The sequence below is a fragment of the Diceros bicornis genome, chromosome 36 (assembly GCF_020826845.1).
Source record: "Diceros bicornis minor isolate mBicDic1 chromosome 36, mDicBic1.mat.cur, whole genome shotgun sequence".
Classification (NCBI taxonomy): domain Eukaryota; kingdom Metazoa; phylum Chordata; class Mammalia; order Perissodactyla; family Rhinocerotidae; genus Diceros; species Diceros bicornis.
Window position 1 is genome coordinate 12,759,353 of NC_080775.1, and position 20,470 is coordinate 12,779,822.

The 20,470-nt window shown below is 39.7% G+C and overlaps 2 protein-coding genes across 4 annotated transcripts in view; both read left to right on the forward strand.

Moving 5' to 3' along the window:
* DHTKD1 (dehydrogenase E1 and transketolase domain containing 1) overlaps window positions 1–6,736 on the forward strand; it is a 47,264-nt gene extending 40,528 nt beyond the window's left edge. The window contains exons 14-17 of the mRNA XM_058532418.1: window positions 1,546–1,628; window positions 1,976–2,145; window positions 3,718–3,803; window positions 4,632–6,736. Coding sequence (XP_058388401.1) covers window positions 1,546–1,628; window positions 1,976–2,145; window positions 3,718–3,803; window positions 4,632–4,736 — 444 coding nt within the window. The 3' untranslated portion in view covers window positions 4,737–6,736. The remainder of the gene's footprint in view (window positions 1–1,545; window positions 1,629–1,975; window positions 2,146–3,717; window positions 3,804–4,631) is intronic.
* Window positions 1–20,470, forward strand: part of SEC61A2 (SEC61 translocon subunit alpha 2) — a 213,507-nt gene that overhangs the window by 174,857 nt on the left and 18,180 nt on the right. Inside the window, exons 1-4 of one of the 3 annotated variants that reach the window (XM_058532419.1) lie at window positions 10,355–10,435; window positions 12,734–12,801; window positions 13,912–13,977; window positions 20,186–20,264. In XM_058532419.1, coding sequence (XP_058388402.1) covers window positions 10,429–10,435; window positions 12,734–12,801; window positions 13,912–13,977; window positions 20,186–20,264 — 220 coding nt within the window. In that variant the 5' untranslated portion in view covers window positions 10,355–10,428. Of the gene's footprint in view, window positions 1–10,354; window positions 10,436–12,733; window positions 12,802–13,911; window positions 13,978–20,185; window positions 20,265–20,470 lie in introns of those variants that run through there. The other 2 variants (XM_058532420.1, XM_058532421.1) reach the window with 2 other exon arrangements.

Here is a 20,470-nt window from a genome sequence, read left to right on the forward strand (position 1 = left end):
TCACTGTACGCCTAAGGTTGTCACTGCGCCCTCAATCATAGCTGTAAAGGAATGTAATGATACTAAATATGGTATATGTTTGTTACTAAGTATTGAGAACTTCTTTTGCTGTTTGAAATTGAGAATAAGAGTTCGTATTCCGGCTCTAATGTTCCACCCCTCGCGCTAGGTCTAATATATAGAGGCCTTACTTAGGAGCCTTAAAAAATATCAACAGCTATCCTATAGATTTTCAGGTGAAAAACTACTCTTATTAAGTAGTCAAATATCTTCCTTAAACATATAAGTCCTTTTATTAATTGAAAGTATGACCATTATTGAATTCTGATTTCTTTTCTTTTCTTTTTTTTTTGTGAGGAAGATCAGCCCTGAGCTAACATCCATGCCAATTCTCCTCTTTTTACCGAGGAAGACTGGCCCTGAGCTAACATCCGTGCCCATCTTCCTCCACTTTATGTGGGGCGCCGCCACAGCATGGCCTGACAAGTGGTGCAGTGGTGCGCGGCCGGGATCCAAACCCGGGCTGCCAGCAGCGGAGCACGCGCACTTAACTGCTATGCCACGGGGCCGGCCCCTGAATTCTGATTTCTTCCTGAAAATTGGATTATTGGTACAAGTGATCTCTCAGAATATAAGTCAACCCTTTCTTTTGATGGCATACTTGGACGTGACTTGCCATGTAGCAAACATACCTCAGGACTATAGGGAGTTTGCCCATCAAGTGGTACCTAAATCCCACCCAACTCTAAACCCCAGCTTCTTTTGATTCCTACCATAGGAAGTGGGGACTGACAAAGGGTTCAGAATGGAGAAAGATCACATATTATTTAGTAATAAGAATAGTTGAATAGTTAATGTTAATTTTTAAGTTATATCACAATTTCCCTGCATCACTGTGGCTTCCCTCAATGGGGAGGGCAAATGTCAAAATGTCATATACTCATTTAGGACTAGATTAGGGAAATTAACTAGATGACAGCAAAAGGGAGCAAATCCCCAGCTTTGGCTGCATCAGTTTTCTACTCTAAGCTCTTTGCAACAAGTATTTACTTAAATTGAGCTCATTAATAAAATTTCTTTTTCTCACACAAATATTCATGTATTGTTCCTACTTGTTCTGACCTGATAAGGTTTCACTTATAAATTATAGTCAAAATCCTAAAGACAGAAATAATTTCCCTAGCTTAGCTGTTTTGGTTTACAATATAAATTGTATAAAATGTTGTTTCTAATCCCCCAAAATTAAAACATATTTTTTATTGATAATAAAGTCATATGATCAAACTGAAATTTTGATTCTTAAAATTTTATTGTGGCACCAGAAGAAAGGCAATCTTATGTAACTTTGGAAAAATAATTTTGTTCTGAAGTATACAGAACTCATATCTTTTGGAAAGATACTATGTTTATGAGTACATATGTTTACTTATAGTCCTAGGTGAGAATTTTGATACTATTTCTTGGTAAAGATCCCTTATAAGTAAAAGCATCTTCAGCTCCTTTCCATTGGTTGATAGATTTATGGCTTTTCTTCCCCCTCCTTAGGCAGCTGTGTCAACTCTTCAAGAAATGGCACCAGGAACAACATTCAAACCGGTCATTGGTGATTCATCTGTGGATCCAAAAAAGTAATGTGATGTGTATCTCTGTTTTCATCCTCTGCAGTGGAATTTTAGTGAGTGGGAAAACTAGTTCTTGTTGAGGAACCCAAAGTGGCTCAAATCTCCTCTATCCTGGTATAAGTCCTCTACGTCAGCGGGGTAGGAGTGAGAGTATGCTTGGAAGAGTGAACTTTGGGGGCCTGTGTAGCTAAAGAAGGCTTGCCGTGGCATAGCATGTGGCTGAACCCAACTACAAAGCCCCCACTGCTTCAGTAGTGAAGCATTTAAATGTACATGGTCTCCCCTTTCTTCTGATACACTTCTTACTTGAAGATATTTCTCCCCCGCCCTATTGTCCCTTTTCCACCCAACAGTGTTAAGAGTCTAGTGTTCTGCAGTGGCAAACATTTCTATGCCCTACTGAAGCAGAGAGAATCTTTGGAGGCCAAGAAGCATGACTTTGCCATCATCCGAATAGAGGAACTCTGCCCTTTCCCATTGGATTCATTACAACAGGAGATGAGCAAATATAGACATGTTAAAGGTAAAGGGTCATTCTTGCTAGAGTTCTTTGGTTTTCAGAGGTCTGAAACCTATTCAGACCATCTCTAATGAAAAGAGGTTATGGGGGCAGTGAGCATTATTAGAAAATAGAATCTCATGGAATCTGGAGAGATGAAAATTATACTAGGAGAGCCAGTGTCTCCATGTCTTTTTTGGTGTCCCTTTCAGTCTCCCCCTTCTCTCATCTAAGACATCTAATTTCTTGAGAGTTTGGAGGGAATCAATGCTATACTATGATTTATGATAAATCCAGTATAATTATAAAAGATAAGCCTTTCCAACAAATGGCACTGGAATAACTGGACATCTATAAACACCTTTTACAGAAATTAACTCAAAATTGATCGTAGACCTAAATGTGCAGCATAAAACTATAAAACTTCTAGGAGAAAATCTTCATGATTTTGGGTTAGGCAAAAAATTCTCAGATATATCACCAAAAGCACGTTCCATTAAAGAAAAATTGGACTTTATCAAAAAGGCACTGCAAGGAAAACAAAAAGACAAGCCACAACCTGGGAGAAAATATTTCCAAATACATATCTGACAAAGGACTATCCAGAATGTTTAAAGAGCTCTTAAAACTCAACAGTACAAAAACATATAATTCAGTTTTTCAAAATGCGCAAAAGAATTGAACAGCCGCTTTACCAAAGAACTGGATGGCAAATAACCATATGAAAAGATGCTCGACATAATTAGGGACAAGGGAAATGCAAATTAAGCCAAAATGAAATACAGCTACACACCTACCGGAATGGCTAAAATGAAAACAAAACAACAAATTGACAATATTGAGTGCTGATGAGGAAACAGGGCAATGGAACTCTCATTCACTGCTGGTGGGAATGCAAACTAGTACAGCCACACTGGAAAACAGTTTGTCAGTTTCTTATACAGTTACCCAGAGAGTTACATACCAGTCAGCTGTCCCACTCCTAGGTATTTACCCAAGAGAAAGGAAAACAGGTTCACAGAAAAATCCGTATGTGAATGTTTATGGCAGCTTCATTCATAATTGCCCAAATTGGGAACAACCAAAATGTCCTTCAACCAGTGAATGAATAAACAGTCTGTGGTACATCCATGCAATATCTCACCACTCAACAATAAAAGAGTGAACTATTGCTATCCACAAAATCACAAATGGATTTTGCTAATTCAAGGAAGCCGCTAAAGGTTACATACTATGATTCCATTTGTCTGACATTCTGGAAAAGGCAAAACTGTAAGGAGAGAGAAAAGATCAGTGGTTGCAAGAGGTTAGGGGTGGGAGGAGGAGTTGAGTACAAAGGGACCGGATGAGAGAATTTGGAGGGTTGATAGAATTGTTCTGTTATCATGATTATGGTGGTGGATACATGACTATGCCTTTGTCAAAAAAAAGTGACCCTCTGCCATATTGGAAAGGCATATACTTACTTGAGGATATATATATAGAGAGAATATAGTGTACGTACAGATGTATACATATATATATATAGTGTGTGTGTGTGTATGTATGTTGTATGTGTTTACTTGAGGTAGTGAGATGAAATTTCTTCTTTTATAGATTTTATTTGGAGTCAGGAGGAGCCTCAGAACATGGGTCCGTGGTTTTTTGTTTCTCCCAGGTTTGAAAAGCAGCTGGCCTGCAAGGTAATGCCTCTTTCTCTCTTGGAATGTCTTGTGTGTCTTGTCTCTCCTGCAGTGCCAACAAGTGAGTTATCCCCTATCATCAGTCCCGTTCTGTTCAAGGTAAACTAAAATATAAAATCTAGTCTTTTGCTGTTCTTTCAGAATAAAATGCTGAGTGTTTATTGAGCTATATACATGTACATACTACTATCACGTAAAAAAAAAAGTAGTTATACTCAAAACGGTAAACACCCTTACCTGTCGTGTACTTTCCTATTAGCCTGCTCAGCACTCTTGTCCTAAAGCATCCAAGCCCTGGGGGAACAGGGCGATGAGCAGGGTGATGAGCAGGCCTGTTTCACAACAGTACACGCACCCAAGAACACTTGTTCCAGGCCCATCCATACAGCTGGTATACATCAAAGGCCAAATCTTGATTCTGCTTTAAGAAAGGAAAAACAATGAGAAGAGCAATTGTGCTTCTGTGTCTTTCTATTCTGCTTTGATTAGAACTCAGTTCACTCATTCGAAACTAGTTTGCTAGGCTCAAATCATTTTCACATGTAAATAGTTCTAACTTAGGAAACTCTACAATTAAAACCAACTAATAGTTACTGAAAAATAAGACAAATTCAAGAATTTGTACCTAAATTTCATACCTGAAATTTAGTTATTAGTTTTTAGTTGTGACATATATCTCCCTCCAATCTGTTATAGGTAACTCATTATTTTTCGAAAAAAGTGATTTATGGTTAAATAAGCTAAGAGAAATATATGCACCTCCTTGGGAGAACTAAGCAGAGCTCTGATCTCATCAAAATGTCATTTTCTTTTCTGCTTCAATGATAGCTCCGTCTTGTGAGCAGACCCCCTTTGCCAGCACCCGCTGTCGGAATTGGCACCGTTCACCTGCAGCAGCATGGAGATGTCCTCACCAAGACCTTCGCTTGCTGAAGTCCTTTGAAGAAACCCTACTTCCTTTAAAAAAACTGCCATAGAAGGAAAGGCCTTCTTCTATTCTCTCCTCCTTCTGTTAGGTAACATGAGAAGACTGGATTCCTCTAAGATGTTGGGACTGATGAGGACAGTTTAATTTGGAATATGTGGAATAGTCAAGGGAATCGTTCATCAGTACAGGAATCCGAAAAGTAACTTTTTTTTTTCTGGTGAGGAAGATTGGCCCTGAGCTGACATCTGTGCTAATCTTCCTCTATTTTGTATGTGGGACACTGCCTCAGCATGACTTGATGAGCGGTGTGGAGGTCTGCACCCAGGATCCAAACCCACAAACCTCGGCCACTGAAGCAGAGTGCACAAACTTAACCACTACACCACAGGGCTGGGCCCCCCCGCCCCCACCCTCCACCAACAAGTAACTTTTATCCTTAAAAATACACTAATGTTTCTTTTGGTTAGATCTGAGTGAGTTGTATAGCTACGCCCTTATCCAGATTTTTTCAGGCTCCCCTCTTTCTAATTAACTTTATATACCCAGGAAAAGTTCTTTAGCCTGAATTTACATCTACATATAGATTACCTCAATGATTTGTTTGGTGCATGTCACTTTCGTTAATTTTATTCAAAGTCCTGTGACCACCACTATTTTTGTTTTATGTCATCTCTGGTGCTGCTTTCCAGCCACTGTGAAAAATGTTTCACCAAACACTGTAGCAAAACTAAATTGATTTGTGTCCTTCAAGATCATTGTTTTACCCATTATCCTTAAGTACAGGTCCTATTAAATATAAACTCTGGGTGTATGATCCTCTAGCATGGTATTACTAAGTTAAGGAGTTTTAGCTACAGTGAAATTGATTTGTGGTCTACTTTGCCATAGTCTATATCTTTTTTTCCCCCTAAATTGTTCTAGTAATGATATCTTAATATTTTTAATTTACTTTGGGTGTCTGATATGGGTATTTCCGCCCTTGGTTAATCAGTCTTGCCTCTAAAAGTCCCTGCTGTGGTGTGATGTTTATTTGTGGTATTTAACTTTGACAGGGGGGACTTCCCAACACCAGGTACTTGGGGATTTCTAGAGATCACCAACCCATTCCCTTATTCTGAAATTAAATTTAGCACTGGAAGCGTAACTAGACAGCAGCAAACTGTAGCTTTACGTGGCGTGGTGCTGCAGAGGCTCTGTCATCTACCATTCTTGTGCGGTGACACTGTTGTTCTCAGAAACCATGGGGGAAGTACCAAGCCACTGGAACGCCCCCTCCACTTTTACTGGCAGCTGGTTATGTCTTTCACAATCAATGTAGAGGTTGTTCTGGCTGCAGCAGTAGATTCATGATTCACATCTTAAATGTGTGCATTAGTGTATTGATATAACATTTCTGTGATATTCACTATCCCTTTTATTTCTGTACACCTTAATGCTTCCTTCCTGTGTCAAGCCTTACAGATCATGTAATTTAGTGCCACTCATGTAAATCAGTAAAATTACAAAGTTCTATTTAATGAAAACTGTTATCAATGTTGTATATTGAATTATAAAAAAATAAAAGCACAGCGTCATTGTTTTCAGAGCTCTTGGTTTCTTGAGTTAAAAAATTTCAAAGTCTAGGTTTTTTTTTGTACTTTAGTTTCGATCTCTACACATTTCTAACTTTACACCTCACTAGTCTGTTTATGGTTTCTTGTTACATCTTCTCCAACTTGAGCCATGAAATGTGTCTTCTGTATCTTAACCTTCTTACTCGCAATCACCACTGCAATATGGGTCAGCATTTTGAATTACCTTGGAGGAAGGGACCATTTGAAGAATTCCCAATCAAATACTCCCATAATAAAGCATGGGATAAAAATATTATAATAAAGTAAAATAAAAATATTTTACTTTGTTCCTCTTAAAAATTTGATAATGTGATATTTGTATCCCATTTACAACTAGGCTAAATTTCATATTCAATGAAGATGAGTTCAAATTGGGTATTCAGTGAATAGAAATATTAACAACCGTGAAAGAATTTTCATTTTGTTTAAAATGATACATTATTCTTAGTAAAATAAAATTTCCTTCTTTATAAGAACCATTTTGCTCAGTTTTCCTTGTTTTTCATACACATACTATAAGGAAAAATATTCTAAAGCATAGCCTTTTTTAGTCTGACTGGATTACCTTTGAAGTTTTATTACTTTTTAAAATTCCTTGACTGACAATAGAAACAGTATCCTTTTTACAAAATTGAGGAAATACAGTTTAAGGAAATTAGAGGTTACACAGGAAGGAAGTCACAGATTAAGAATCAAGACTTCTGAGTCTTGAGGTTCCAAAAGTTTTACGTACATTTCTCTGGAATGTACTTGGATATTTAGTTTTCATCTTCAGCTTCTCGTAAGGTTCAGGCTAAAACTATTATATTTTTGGGAAAATTCGACAAAATATTTAAATCCTCAATATTTATAACACACTATTACACAAACAACTCCTAAAGTACTCTATGGAAGTAGTAATTCATTGTCATGTTTGCATTTATATCTGATAAAGCACAATCTAAAGCAGACTATTTCCCCACTGCCAATTGCAAAATCAGTTAATTTTAGAAAATTTTTTATTGTAGTGTAGTTGACATACAATATTATGTTAGTCTCAGATGTACAACGTAGTAAATCGACATATACATCACAAAATGATCACCATGACAAGTCTAGTAACCATCTGTCACCATACAAAGTTATTACAATATTATTGACTATATTCCCTATGCGGTACATTCTATCTCCATGACTTATTTATCTTATAACTGGAAGTTTGTACTTCTTAATCTCCTTCACCTATTTTGCCCATCCCTCCACTCCCCTCCTCTCTGGCGACCACTAGTTTGTTCTTTGCATCTATGAGTTTGTTTCTGTTATTTAGAAAACTTTTAATAAAAGTATATTTAGTGTTATTTCCCTGTGTCTTCTCTGACTCATATGGAGAACCAGCTACAATTAAACAAAAACAAGAAATGACCCTATAAGAGTACAATGGTATTTCCTCAATAAGTAGTTTATTAGACACCTATTGCATATATGGCATTGTTCTGCACACTAGAAATACATAGGAGTAAAAGATAAAATGGGTTGCCCACTGTCCTCAATGGACTAACAATTTATTTGCGAAGAGAAAGCATTTTATATGTAGAGCGAGGAACGTTCTTGCGGGATATGCTACAACAACATGGGAGGTCAAGGTAGAGTGATGTTTATGATAGATGTCGATTAGGTGGCATATTGTGGTTACACAAAGAAAAGTCCTGAGTAGCATGTAGTAGTAGAAAGACTGAAGAATCTTGGAAGGGTAATTCACCAAAGTTATCTCGAGTGTCAAAGCTTATTCCCAGGCTCTAACTTGAAACATGGAGCTGTCCCAGAAATAGGCAGTAAGGAGAGGTACAGGCCACTCTTCTCTTCCTGTCAAGTAGATTTTCAATTTGCTGCATCTTTATTGAAGGGATGTTATTCTCATGAAATTAGCTCACAATCTACTGTCAAAACTATATTTAAGTCGACCACTTATAGGTTACTGTGGATGATACAAAAATTAAGACCCTCCCTGCCATCCAGAAGTTCATGATGTAGTAGGGGAGATTAGGCAAGTAGGAAAATGACTAATACCAAGTAGAATGAGGTAAGAATGAAGTCACAGAATGTGAGATTATGACTATGGTAGATTGTATTTTCCAAAAGTGGCCAGAGCAGTATTTTGTGTCCCACCTGCTATTCCAGAACCTTGCCACATCTCCGCTTAGAGGTGGAGTCTATTTCCCTTCCCTCTCGCAATCGACCAGGACTTGATGGCTGCCTCTACAAACACAATGCACTGAAAATGATGCTGGGTGACTTCCAAGGACATGACTTGGTACCCAGCTGCCATGTTGTGGGGAAGCCCAGGCCACGTGGAAAACCCCAGTGGAGGTGTCTTAGCCGACAACTTCCGCTGAGCTCTTAGCTGACAGCTAGTATCAAACACCAGGCTTGTGAGAGCCTTCCGATAATTCAAGGCCCTGGCCTTGGAGCTGTCTCAGATGACCCCAAGTGGAGCAGAGAGCCATGCGAGCCCAGTCTAAATTGCCGTATGTATATGTGTATGTGTGTGTGCATGTGTATGTGTATACGAGTGCGTGTGTATGTTCAAAGATAAACAAAGCCAGACACTAACTAAAGTGATAACAACACATTTTAATCAGTAATATACTATTTTAGTAGGGAAAGGAGTCCACAGAGAACTAAACTCAACTTTGATTTGTACGGAAGTGACTGGAGTTTTAAAAAGGAGAATGAGGGACTAGGGAGGCGGTGAGGGAGGCTCAGTAGAGTCATGGGAGTGAAAAATTACAAAAAGCTGGAAGGAGAGTTTGGTCCATGTGAAACACATCTGGATTTGGTAACTGGTGCTCATGAAAGTTAGGCTCCTACCTTCCCACAGAGGCTGAGAGACAGAGACCCTATCCTCACGTGTTGGCGGGTACAAACAGTAAATCTTTTGGCAGCCTTGAGCTTTCCCAGGCAGATACTTGAAGGTGGCTAGTATCATCCTGGGGATGGAGCTGTTAGAAACTATGTTGGTGTTTTTAGTCTTTATAGGCCAAAGTAAGGCCCTAGTGGAGAAAGGGCTCAGAGGATCCTGACTAGAGCGTGTTCAAAGAAAGAATCCTTGTCAGTGTGCACACACACAAGTATTTTGTTTCCTTCTTGGACACAGACCTAAGCACTAGAACAGATCATTGGATTTGGTGATTATAGGTCATTGGGGACCTTTGAAATAGCTTGTTTCAGCAGAAGGTAGCTTGCAGGAGTTTAAAATTTGAGCAAGGAAAATAAATTTGAGGGCCTTCTACATGTCAACCTCTTCCTTTAATTTTCACACCTGGGAGGTGGCTATTATTCTTCATTTACCGATGTAGCTCAGAAAGGTGAATTGCCCCAAGCCATTAACAAGTAGAGGAGGGATTAACACGTAGGGCCGGCAGATTTCTAGGACTGTATGCTTTCCCTTACCCCACGCTCTCCAAAAAGGGGTAAAAGGAGACTGGTCCAGACGGACAAAATCCTCATCTCTGTATTTCGGAGAAGCTGAAGGAGCCCAAGTAGTAGAGAGAGTGGAGAGTTCACAAGCTATTAACTAGAGACAAGCTGTCACAAATTTTTGAAAACTTCCAGTAAGATGGAAGCAAAATAAAAAGGTGGTTCGGGTCACGCGGGCTCTCGGGCGGCTCAGCTCCAGGCCTGGGGACGGAACCGCGGCCCGCGCTCCTCGGGCGGCCGCTTTGGCCGGGCTTTGGCCTGGGCCGGACGTGGCAGTGGAGGAAACGGCCACTGCTTGACACTGAGCTCGGACAGGCGCTCCGAGAGGCAAGGCCAGGGCCGCCGTGGCCTCGGAGGGGCTCCCGGCTCCCCATCCGCCCCGGAGCGCGCCCTCTGGAGCGCCGGCGGTAGCCATGACAACGCGGCGGACGTCGGCTGCGCCGGCGGCGGGGGCCCCGTCAGGGGGCGGGGTCAGGCGGGGCGGGCGCGCGGGTCACGTGGCCGGGGCGGAGCCTGCGCGGGGCCGGCCGGAGCGTGTCGGGAGCGGCCGCCGAGGCCCGAGCCGCGGGACCGGAGCGAAGGCCGCGCCGAGGCCGCCGTGCCCCGCCGGGTCTCCCCAGCCGCCGCCATGGGCAGTGAGTAGCGGCGGCGCGGCTCTGGCCGGGGGCGCGGGCCCCGACGGGCTGCGGGCGGTGGGGCGGGCGCCCGCTCGGGGTCGCCCAGCCCCGGGGGCCCGGAGGCGCGGGTCGCCGGGGAGCGCGCGGGCCGGGGCCCTCCGCCGAGGCTCCTGCAGCCGTGCGAGGCCTTCCCGGGCGGCCCCGGAGGCCCGGGGTTTGCGCTCGATAGGTGGCGAGGAGCGGAGGACGGCGCGGACAGGCCGTGGGCTTGGAGGCGGCGAGTTAGGGACCCGGGCGAAACCTGGACCACTTTTAATTTTTCAGGAGCTTAGGAAGCTCCTATTTTTATTCCCAAATCACCCTTCCTCTGCATATTAGTTGGGATGAATACAGCTCCCTGACTTATTTTTTAAAAAGTGATGCATGGCATGTATTTTAGGGGAGAAAAGGAGTGCGATTGGTAGCACAGCGTTTTTCTTAAAATTTTCATTTCAGTCGTTCTGTAGCGTTTACTGAAAACTCACTGTATAGAAGGTTGTATAAGCCTTAGGGACAAGGCCTCGTCTGATGGGGATCTTTTGAGGGCCCTCTCCTAAATGTGTAACACCACGTATATTCACATATATACTTACATAGCTGTTCAGATGTTGAATGAATGAAAAACTGCAAACCCCAGCTGTGCACCCATTGGCCAACTAGTGGGCATTTGGGAGAAGCTAGAAAGGAAGTAGAGGAGACCCCCAGCCTTGAATTGGCAGTATCATGGGTGAAATTCTGCAACGCAAGAAAAGACAAGTGGCAGCAAAAGCATTGCTTGAAAATGAATACTCCAACATAGATGATCATAAAATGCCAATATATCTGGGAGGGTGGCTTGGATTGAGGTGGGAAAGGAAAGGGAAAAAGGGATTCTAGGAATTTTCCTGATGTGATTGAGATTCATTTTGCATTAGAGGTGAAGACTTTCCTAATTCACATTTACTTTCCAAGTAGTCCAAAGTGGTACTTGGGTAGCAAACATCTGCCCTTGAGAATTTCTGAATTATTCCATCAAACATCAGTGACTGCCATCATTTTGAGAGGTTTTATAAAAAGATAGTGTAGTCACCTTTTGGCTAATTGCGGAAGTGTAATCACTCATGTCCATTTCAATACAATTTCGTGGTGGTAGTGTAGAGCATCCAGTGTCTGTGGGGGAAGGTGATCATCACTAATAGCTAGTTGTGGCTTCTTGTGTTTTTGCACATTACAGACACTGGCAAAGACAGAGATTATCATCTTCATCCTCCAGTTCTTTGGCAGGACCTAAGCCATGCCAGTAGATAGTGTCTGTCCTTAAAGAACCTTGGTTTATCTTACTTTTATGTATTACGAGTTATTTTGGAAAACAGTGCTTTCTAATGAAATGTACATGTCATTCTCTGGGCTGAGTATTCTACATATGTAAGTACTTTGAGATTGTTATGTGGCAGAGTGAACAAGAAATGGATAGTGCCTTAATGAAATGAAGTAGAGATCGTATACTTAAAAAAGCTATCTGTAGGGCCAGCCCGGTGGCACAGTGGTTAAGTTCACACGCTCTGCTTTGGTGGCCCCGGGGTTCGCTGGTTCGGATCCTGGGCATGGACCTACGCACCACTCTTCAAGCCATGCTGTGGCAGGAGTCCCACGTATAAAGTAGAGGAAGATGGGCACGGATGTTAGCCCAGGGCCAGTCTTCCTCAGCAAAAAGAGGAGGATTGGCAGGTGTTAGCTCAGGGCTAATCTTCCTCACCGCAAAAAAAAATAAGCTGTCTGTACAAGGTGATTCCACGATCTTTCTCACTTATGCATTTCAGCATCTTTCAGTCTAAATTAAGTCAGTTCTGCCATTTCAGCCCATTTCTGGATGTACTTTCCCCCTTTGTTTCTTCTCTGGTATGTCCTATTTTCTTTTGTAATGCATTGTCTTGTGGGTAACATAATAGACTGCGTTTGCTCTTTTTGATGTGATGATGCTGGTTGAATTATTCCCTTTCTGTGTATATGAAAGAGCTGGATTCAAGCATGAGGAAGCAAAACCATGGTTAAAGGATACTGGATTACTTTGCTTCTACCGGCTAGCCCTTAAACCTTTTGGATTCTTTTGTCCCTTGAATTATTTCTCTTCCTGTATATATTTGAAATGGAGAGCATTATGATTAATTAATTTTGGGGGTGGGGGTGGGATGGATTGCTATTAAAAGTTAGAGAACATTTGTATTTGCTTCTGTAAAAAGTTACATCTCTTTTTTAAAACTTTGTAATAGGCACATTTATTCTTTTTTTTTTAAACAGTCAAATTTTTAGAAGTTATCAAACCTTTCTGTGCAGTTCTACCAGAAATTCAGAAACCTGAAAGGAAAGTAAGTATAATATTTTAGTAGTATAGAGGGCAGCTAAATGACTTATTCTGCTAAACTGGGAGGATGGATTTACTTCCCCCAACCCTTTTCTGGTTGTAATAGGAAAAATATCACCTGCTCCTCCTCCTTTGCAAGAGGCACAAAGTGAATAAAACTAGTCTAGACCTGTTTAAATCTAGATAGGTTTTCTCGCCGTTTCAAAAATGACTGTTCTTTAAGTTGTAACATTTCCAAACCAAGTGTTCCTTTGGCCCATATGTTAGATAAGCTGTAGTATTCTCCTGTCTATAGTGATCCTCTGCACCGTGAGTGACCCAGTCTGCTGTATCAGTTTTGATGAGTACGGCTGTTTTACATAAATGAATTGCGAGTGTGCAAGTATATACTTCCCATTTTTTTGATTCATTCAACACAAAGAAAAATCACAGAAATGCATTCTGAAGATATTGTGACCACATCAAATTTTTCTTCCATCATTGTGCACTTTTGAAGCTAAGGTATTTAAATTCCAGAAATATTGTTAATCCCAAACTGACCAGTTCCCAGCCATTTCTCTTCTTCTGTACTTTCCCATTTCTCATGAAACTAATAGGAATAGGGACATAGAAAGAGATAAGTAAAACTTTTGTTAAACTTACTATTTTATTTAGAAGTATATATATATTTTTTTATTGCTTAGAGGTTGTAAAAATAGTTGTTCCAGTTCCATGTCAGGCGTCCTCAGAAACTCTAGCTTTTCATATTCTATGAAGTATTCATATAATAATAATACAGGCAATCCTAGCTTTCCACAATACTGTGATAACTGAAATGTGTGACTGTTGGTTCTGTGTCTTGCTTTTCATCCTTTTCAGTTTCAGTTAACACAGTACAGAGTGATGAGGCCTGCCTATATTTAAATTACTCAATTCTTGGAAAAGTAAAGAAAGATATGTTTGAGAAGTTCAGCTGTTTGCGTTAGCTGCTACTAATTAGAGTGAGAGCATTTTAAGAGTAACTAATAGGAGCATGTCATGATGGGGAATGTTGGTTATGCTTTAATATGGATTTTTACTTTATATTTGCTGTTTCTTGGTTTTGATTGATCGTTCTTTATATTTCGTTGTACAGATCCAGTTTAGAGAGAAGGTACTATGGACTGCTATAACGCTCTTCATTTTCTTAGTATGTTGTCAGGTATGTAACCTTGATAGTAAGTAAATGTCTGTACTGTTGTTCTAAGGTTTTGGTTAGTTAGAATTTGAGAAACTTATTTTAGTTAAAATAATAAATACACTGAATTATTTTGAGCATCATTATTTTTAATCCGAGTTGATAGTGAACATGGTTAGTGTCTTATTCTATGTATTTCTTTTGATTTACTAGTGGATTTGAACACTTGTTCTTTTTTCCTTTTGGTTTTCAGTTAATGATCTTTACCAATTTTTTTCTTGAGTTTTTTTCATACTGATTTACGACAGATTTTTAAATATAAAAGTGTTAAACCTTTGACATATATATTGCAAATATTTTTTTCCATTTTGTTTGCCTTTAATCATGTTGTAAATACCGTGAATTAATTTAAAAATCCCAAAAAGTCAAATTCTAGAATCCCAGGGATATACTGTGTTTATAAATTAATAAAATTCAGTGATACTTTTTAATAAAATTTTGCAGAGATTAAATTCGTAAAACAATAAAATGTGACCTGTCCATGTCACAGGGTTGTTGTGAGAATTAACTTAGATAATTTAGATGAAAGTTTTTTGAGGATTTTGAAAAGCTATCGAAATACATCTAAGGAAGTTTAAAAAAATTGTATTAGGAAGCAGTAGAACAGTTTAAGTCCATAATCTGGGAAAAAGCCAAATATATTTTTTTGAAAAATGAAATGATTTGATCATTAAAATATTTACGACTGTACTTAGTTTAAAATTGTTTTTGGTGGTCAGGGAGAGAGAACTTTTAAAAAATACAGAGAAGAAAAGAACAATCATTCATATTCCTACCATCTACTTGTAACACCTTGGAAATTGCCTTTTCCTCCATTAACATAAAAATCAACTTTAGGAAGGTATAACTTATGTATGGTAAAATACACCCATTTTTTTTTTTTTTTTTTTTGTGAGGAGATCAGCCCTGAGCTAACATCCGCCAATCCTCCTCTTTTTTGCTGAGGAAGACGGCCCTGGGCTAACATCCGTGCCTATCTTCTTCCACTTTATATGGGACGCCACCACAGCATGGCTTACCAAGCAGTGCGTCGGTGCGCGCCCGGGATCCGAACCAGCGAACCCCGGGCCGCTGCAGCGGAGCGCGCGCACTTAACCGCTTGCGCCACCGGGCCGGCCCCTACACCCATTTTTTAAGTGTACATTTTGAAGCGTTTTGACACATGTATACACCCATGTCCCTACTACCTCAGTGGATATAGAACATTTCTGTCACTCTAGAAAGTTCCCTGTACTCTTTCTTAGTCAATCCCCACCTCACCCCCGGTCCCAGGCAACCACTGATCTGCCTTCTGTTCCTTTAGTTTATCTTTTCTAGAGTTTCATGTGAATGGAATCATAGAGTATTACTCCTTAGTGTCTGACATCTTCATCACCAGCTGTTTGAGATTCATCCATGTTGTTGGTATAGCAGTAATTCATCACTTTTTATTTCTGAGTAGTGTTCTACTGTATGACTGTATCACAGTTTGTTCATGTCTTCACTTTTTGGACATCTGGGTTGTTTCCAGATTTTGGCTATAACAAAAAGTTGCTGTGAACATTCCTGTACAAGACTTTCTGTGGATATTTGTTTCCATCTCTCTTGGGTGAATACCTAGGAGTAGAGTTGCTGGGTTGTATGGTAAATATATGTTCCACTTTGTAAGAAATTGTCAAACTCTCTTCCAAGTTGTCACCCCATTTTATATTCCCACAAGCTATGTATAGGAGTTCCAGTTGCTCTGCATCCTTGCCTACTCTTGGTATTGTTGAGCATTTTAGTATTAGCCATTCTATTGGATGTGGTTTTAACTTGCATTGCCGTGATAAATGATATTGAAGTTTTAACTTGCATTTCCCTGGCAAGTGATATTGAGCAACTTTTTCATGTACTTACTGGGTATTTATCTTTTGTAAAGTGTCTTTTCAAATCTTTTGTCCATTAAAAAAATTGCATTATTGTCTCATTATTGAATTATATGCACTTTTTTATATTTTCTGGATACAGGTCCTTTCTCAGATATATGTATTACGAATATTTTCTCCTAGTCTATGACATGCTTTTTCATTTTTTTAACAGTATCTTTAAAGAGCAGAAGTTTTTAATTTTGATGAAGTTCAGTTTATCTTTTTCTCCGATGGTTCATAGTTTTTGTTTCCTATCTAAGAAATTTCTGCCTGTTATAAGATTGTGAAGAGTTTCTCCTGTGTTCTTCTAAATATTTTACAGTTTTGGCTTGTATGTTTTGGTCTGTGGTCTGTTCCAAGTTAATTTTTGTGTATGGCATGAGGTAAGGTTGGGGTTCATTTTTTTCTATATAGACAGCCAGTTGTTGAAAAGGCTATCCATTCTCTATTGAATTACCTTGGCATCTTTGTTGAAAATTAATTAACCATATAAGCGTGGATCTGTTTCTGTACTCTCTGTTCTGTTGCGTTGATCTAGATTCTATCGTTATGGTAAGCCCCACTGTTTTGATTATTGTAGCTTTATACTAAGTCCTATAATCAGGATGTAAAAGTCCTCCAACTTTGTTCTTTCTTTTCAAAATGGTTTTAGTTATTCTAGGTTCTTCATATTTCCATATAAATTTTAGAATCAGCTTGTTGGTTTCTATAAGAAAGCCTGCTGGGATTATGATTTGTATTGCTTTGAATTTGTAGGTCAATTTAGAGAGAATTAACCACCTTGACAATATTGAATCTTCTAATCCAAGAGTCAGCAAACATTTTACTGTAAATGGCTAGATAGTAGATACTTCAAGCTTTGCAGCTAGAACCCAAGAAGCCAAGAAGAAACATTAGTCAAAGAAAAGTGTGACATTTCTTACGACTGTTTGATGCAGTAAATTAATTTGTGCATTTTATGTTACTTTACTTTTTTTTCTGTAATATGTTTACGTAGTTGCTAAACTATGTCTTTTGTCTTCCTCATGCTTAGGCACTTCTGCCCAGTGCTGGTCATTTCTTGATTCTCTTGCGACTGAATCTCAAACAGGTTTATTTTCCCCTCCCAGCCACAGTTTAAGGGTTTGGGGTCTCCTGTTCTACCCAGTTTTTTTTAGCTCGAGGGAATGGCGGGAGGTGAGATAAGTGCAGTTAAATGCTGCCTGGGCTCTGCTCTCTCTTTCTTCTTAGATTTTTTTTAAATGTCTCGTGAGGGTTCTCATCACCTGACTGAGGAGGGCTCTATTCCATTCCTGACTTCAGATCGTTGCCCAGTTCCCAATTCAGTGTAGTCCTGTGAGTGTCAGTTGCACTAGCAAAAGCCCCATTGCTCACTTTTCTCATCCATTTCTTCTCAGCTGCTGTTTCTACTCCGTCCTAGCCAAAGGAGGCAAAAAGATAAGGTTGTTTGTACAGCCTGCTCTTCTCTAGGTGTGGAATGTTTTAGGAATTCTGAGGATTCTGTTGCCTTCCCATTGTGATGGTTGGAGCAGCTTTGTGCTGAGTCTCTCTACTCCTCAGTTGTCTGTTGTTTTCTCGTCCCCATGACCACCAGTGCTTCAAGTTCATGATCCCTCTTCTTGTTAGACTGCTTTATGGGTTCTTTTTTTTTTTTTTTTCCTTTTCCTTAGCTTTTTTCATTCATGTTAGCTTTTACTATTGTTAAAAAACAAAATTCACCTCAGTAAATTTGAGGATCTAATTGGTTTTATTAAACGATTTCTGAATCAGGCAGTATCTCATCTGGCAAGCAGAGAGATACTCCAAGGGATTGCACAACATGGAAGGCTTTTATAGTAAGGAGGGCGGTACAAGGAAAGGAAGTCATCAGCAAAGAAAAAAATGAAAGTTCATTGGAGGAAAGTAAAAGTTCAAGTGATGAGTTCATTGACTGAGCTGTGATGTTTTCCGTTGGCTGGGCTTGTTGCTGAGCAAAAAAGAAGCCTTCTGTTCTCCCACTGGAGTATTAAAGTAGTTGCACCCCGTGTTTGGAAATGCAAGGTACCCCTCTTCCCGTTGGGGTCAGTAATTGACCAAGAGTGGTAGGGCATGAGAACTCCCTCTACAGGCCTTCTCAACACCAATTTTAGTTGAGGTTTCCTTTATTATTTTTAACATAATTTTACATGTTTCAAAAATTGTGTTTTCTTATGTATTGGGAAGAGAAATTCTGTAACTTAATTGCAGCTTGCCATCTTAGCCCAGAAATTTCTTGCTTGGTTATCAGTTCCCACTGCCTTTGGAAATCCCTAGTGCTAATTCTCTATTTGTCCATCTGATTGGTTCAGAGTTTCCATTAAACCATGGGATACTTGTTTCTCTGAAGTACTATACTGTGGTTTGTCAAGTTGAAACCGTTTATTGTAGGTAATATAATAAAAAAGTCTGGAACTCTGCAACTGTGACAGAGTGATAGCAAATAGCTGCTGTTGCTGCCCAACTGTTGTTCTATGTGATCCTGTAGCTATGGAATTTACTAAGAGGAATAAAGTTAGACACTGATAATAGTAATAATCCTGTTGAGTACAGGAAAGGAGGGAATACCATTACTTAGGGGAGGTCGACTGACTTATTCCTGTTTAGTATCCCACAAAGCATCTAATTGTGGAGGTAATGGCTGTCTCTGTCATGCACAATTAAGCAGAGTAGTTTGACGGACTGACCTCTCTCCCGCTTAGGGAATATTGTGGTATGGACTATCCTGTAGTGTGAATTGGTTTTTATACAATAACTTGCTTCCTCCCCATCTCTCACTTTAGCTGAAGAGGGTCTGTAGCTATAGGGTGCACATAAAATATTCATGCTTCTTGCTTCACCAGTTTTGCCACCCAGCTAATCAATTCAGATGTCCAGAGAGGTTTAGGTTGACCAGATGGGTTGTTTAAAATTGCCGCCAGCATCTTGTGGAACTTTTTTTCTTTTGAAATCGGCTTCATACAGAGGTTTTTGAAATTGGAAATGTATTTTTCTTTGTGTCTGATCCCTGCATGGTGAGGGAGGGGTATGTCCTAAACATGGGTCATATAATAGGAAGCATTCTTAAGTTCAGGTTTTTTTTCCTGATTAAAAAGTAATATATGCTCATTAAAGAGAATTTGATAAATACTGAAAAGAATAAAAAAGAAAAAGTCAACCATAATCCCACCACCTACAGATAATCACTCTTCAAGATTTTAGAAAATATTTATACCTATTTTTGTTTTCTATACATATTTTTACAGCACTGAACTTTATGTAATTCTGTACTAGTCTTTTTATACCAGGGCTTCTCAACAATGGCACTGAATTTCAGGCCGGGTAGTTCTTTGTTGTGGGAGCTGTCCTGTGCATTGTAGGGTGTTCAGCATCCCTGACCTCTACCCACTAGATACCAGTAGCATCTGCCCTCAAGTTGTGACCACCAAAAATGTCTTCAGATGTTGCCAAATGTCCCCTGGGGGACAAAATTGCCCCAGCTTGAGAACCACTGTTTTATACTTAATATTACAGCGTAAGCACTTCTTCACGCTGTTACAGACTTCATAAGTATTATTTTTAGTGTCTGCATAATATTCCACTGTATATGTTATCTTCAGTCTTACATTTGGAATGTGACCTTGGCTGTCATCAGTACCCTTAACTTTGCAAAATTATTCTATGACTAGGTAGGTATATCCTAAAATTTGCTGATAGGAGTATTTTTTTTGATTGTAAAAAACACATAACATAAAATTTACCATCTTTTTAAGTGTCCAGTTCAGTAGGGTTAAGTACATGCACATTGTGCAATAAATCTCCATGCTCGTAGGAATATTTACTAGTGAAATGCTGTAAGTAGTGATTTCTGTTATTTTTATTTTCATTAAAGAACTTTACCTTTAAGTTATGTCTGTTTTGTTTTAGAACATAAGTAGTGGTTTTTTTTGTGTGTGAGGAAGATCGGCCCTTTGCTAACATCTGCCAATCCTCCTCTTTTTGCTGAGGAAGACTGGCCCTGGGCTAACATCCGTGCCCTTCCTCCTCTTTGTATGAGACGCCACCACAGCATGGCTTAACAAGAGGTGCGTCGGTGTGCGCCCGGGATCCGGACCGGCGAACCCCGGGCCACCGCAGCGGAGCGCGCACACTTAACTGCTTGTGCCACCCGGTCGGCCCCAGTAGTGGTTTTTTTATGTATTGCAAATATTAAGAGAATACATTATAAGTTAAGTTCAAGCTTAATTAATATAATGCATGTTTGTAAAACATTTTATGTAATATTGTAGATACCACTGTTTGGAATCATGTCATCAGATTCTGCAGATCCTTTCTACTGGATGAGAGTTATTCTTGCATCCAACAGAGGTATGTACTTCTTTTCTTTTGCTTCCATGCTAGTATTGACATCACATAGATCTGAAAATGTGGAAATGACTATTTTTTGATGTCTGCAGGGAGGGAGAGGATATGGTAAAAGAAACTTATTGCCTAGAAAAGACCAATATATAAATAATTACAAGACTGTGTATTTATTGTAATAGTAGAAATATGTACAGAGATGGAGTACAACA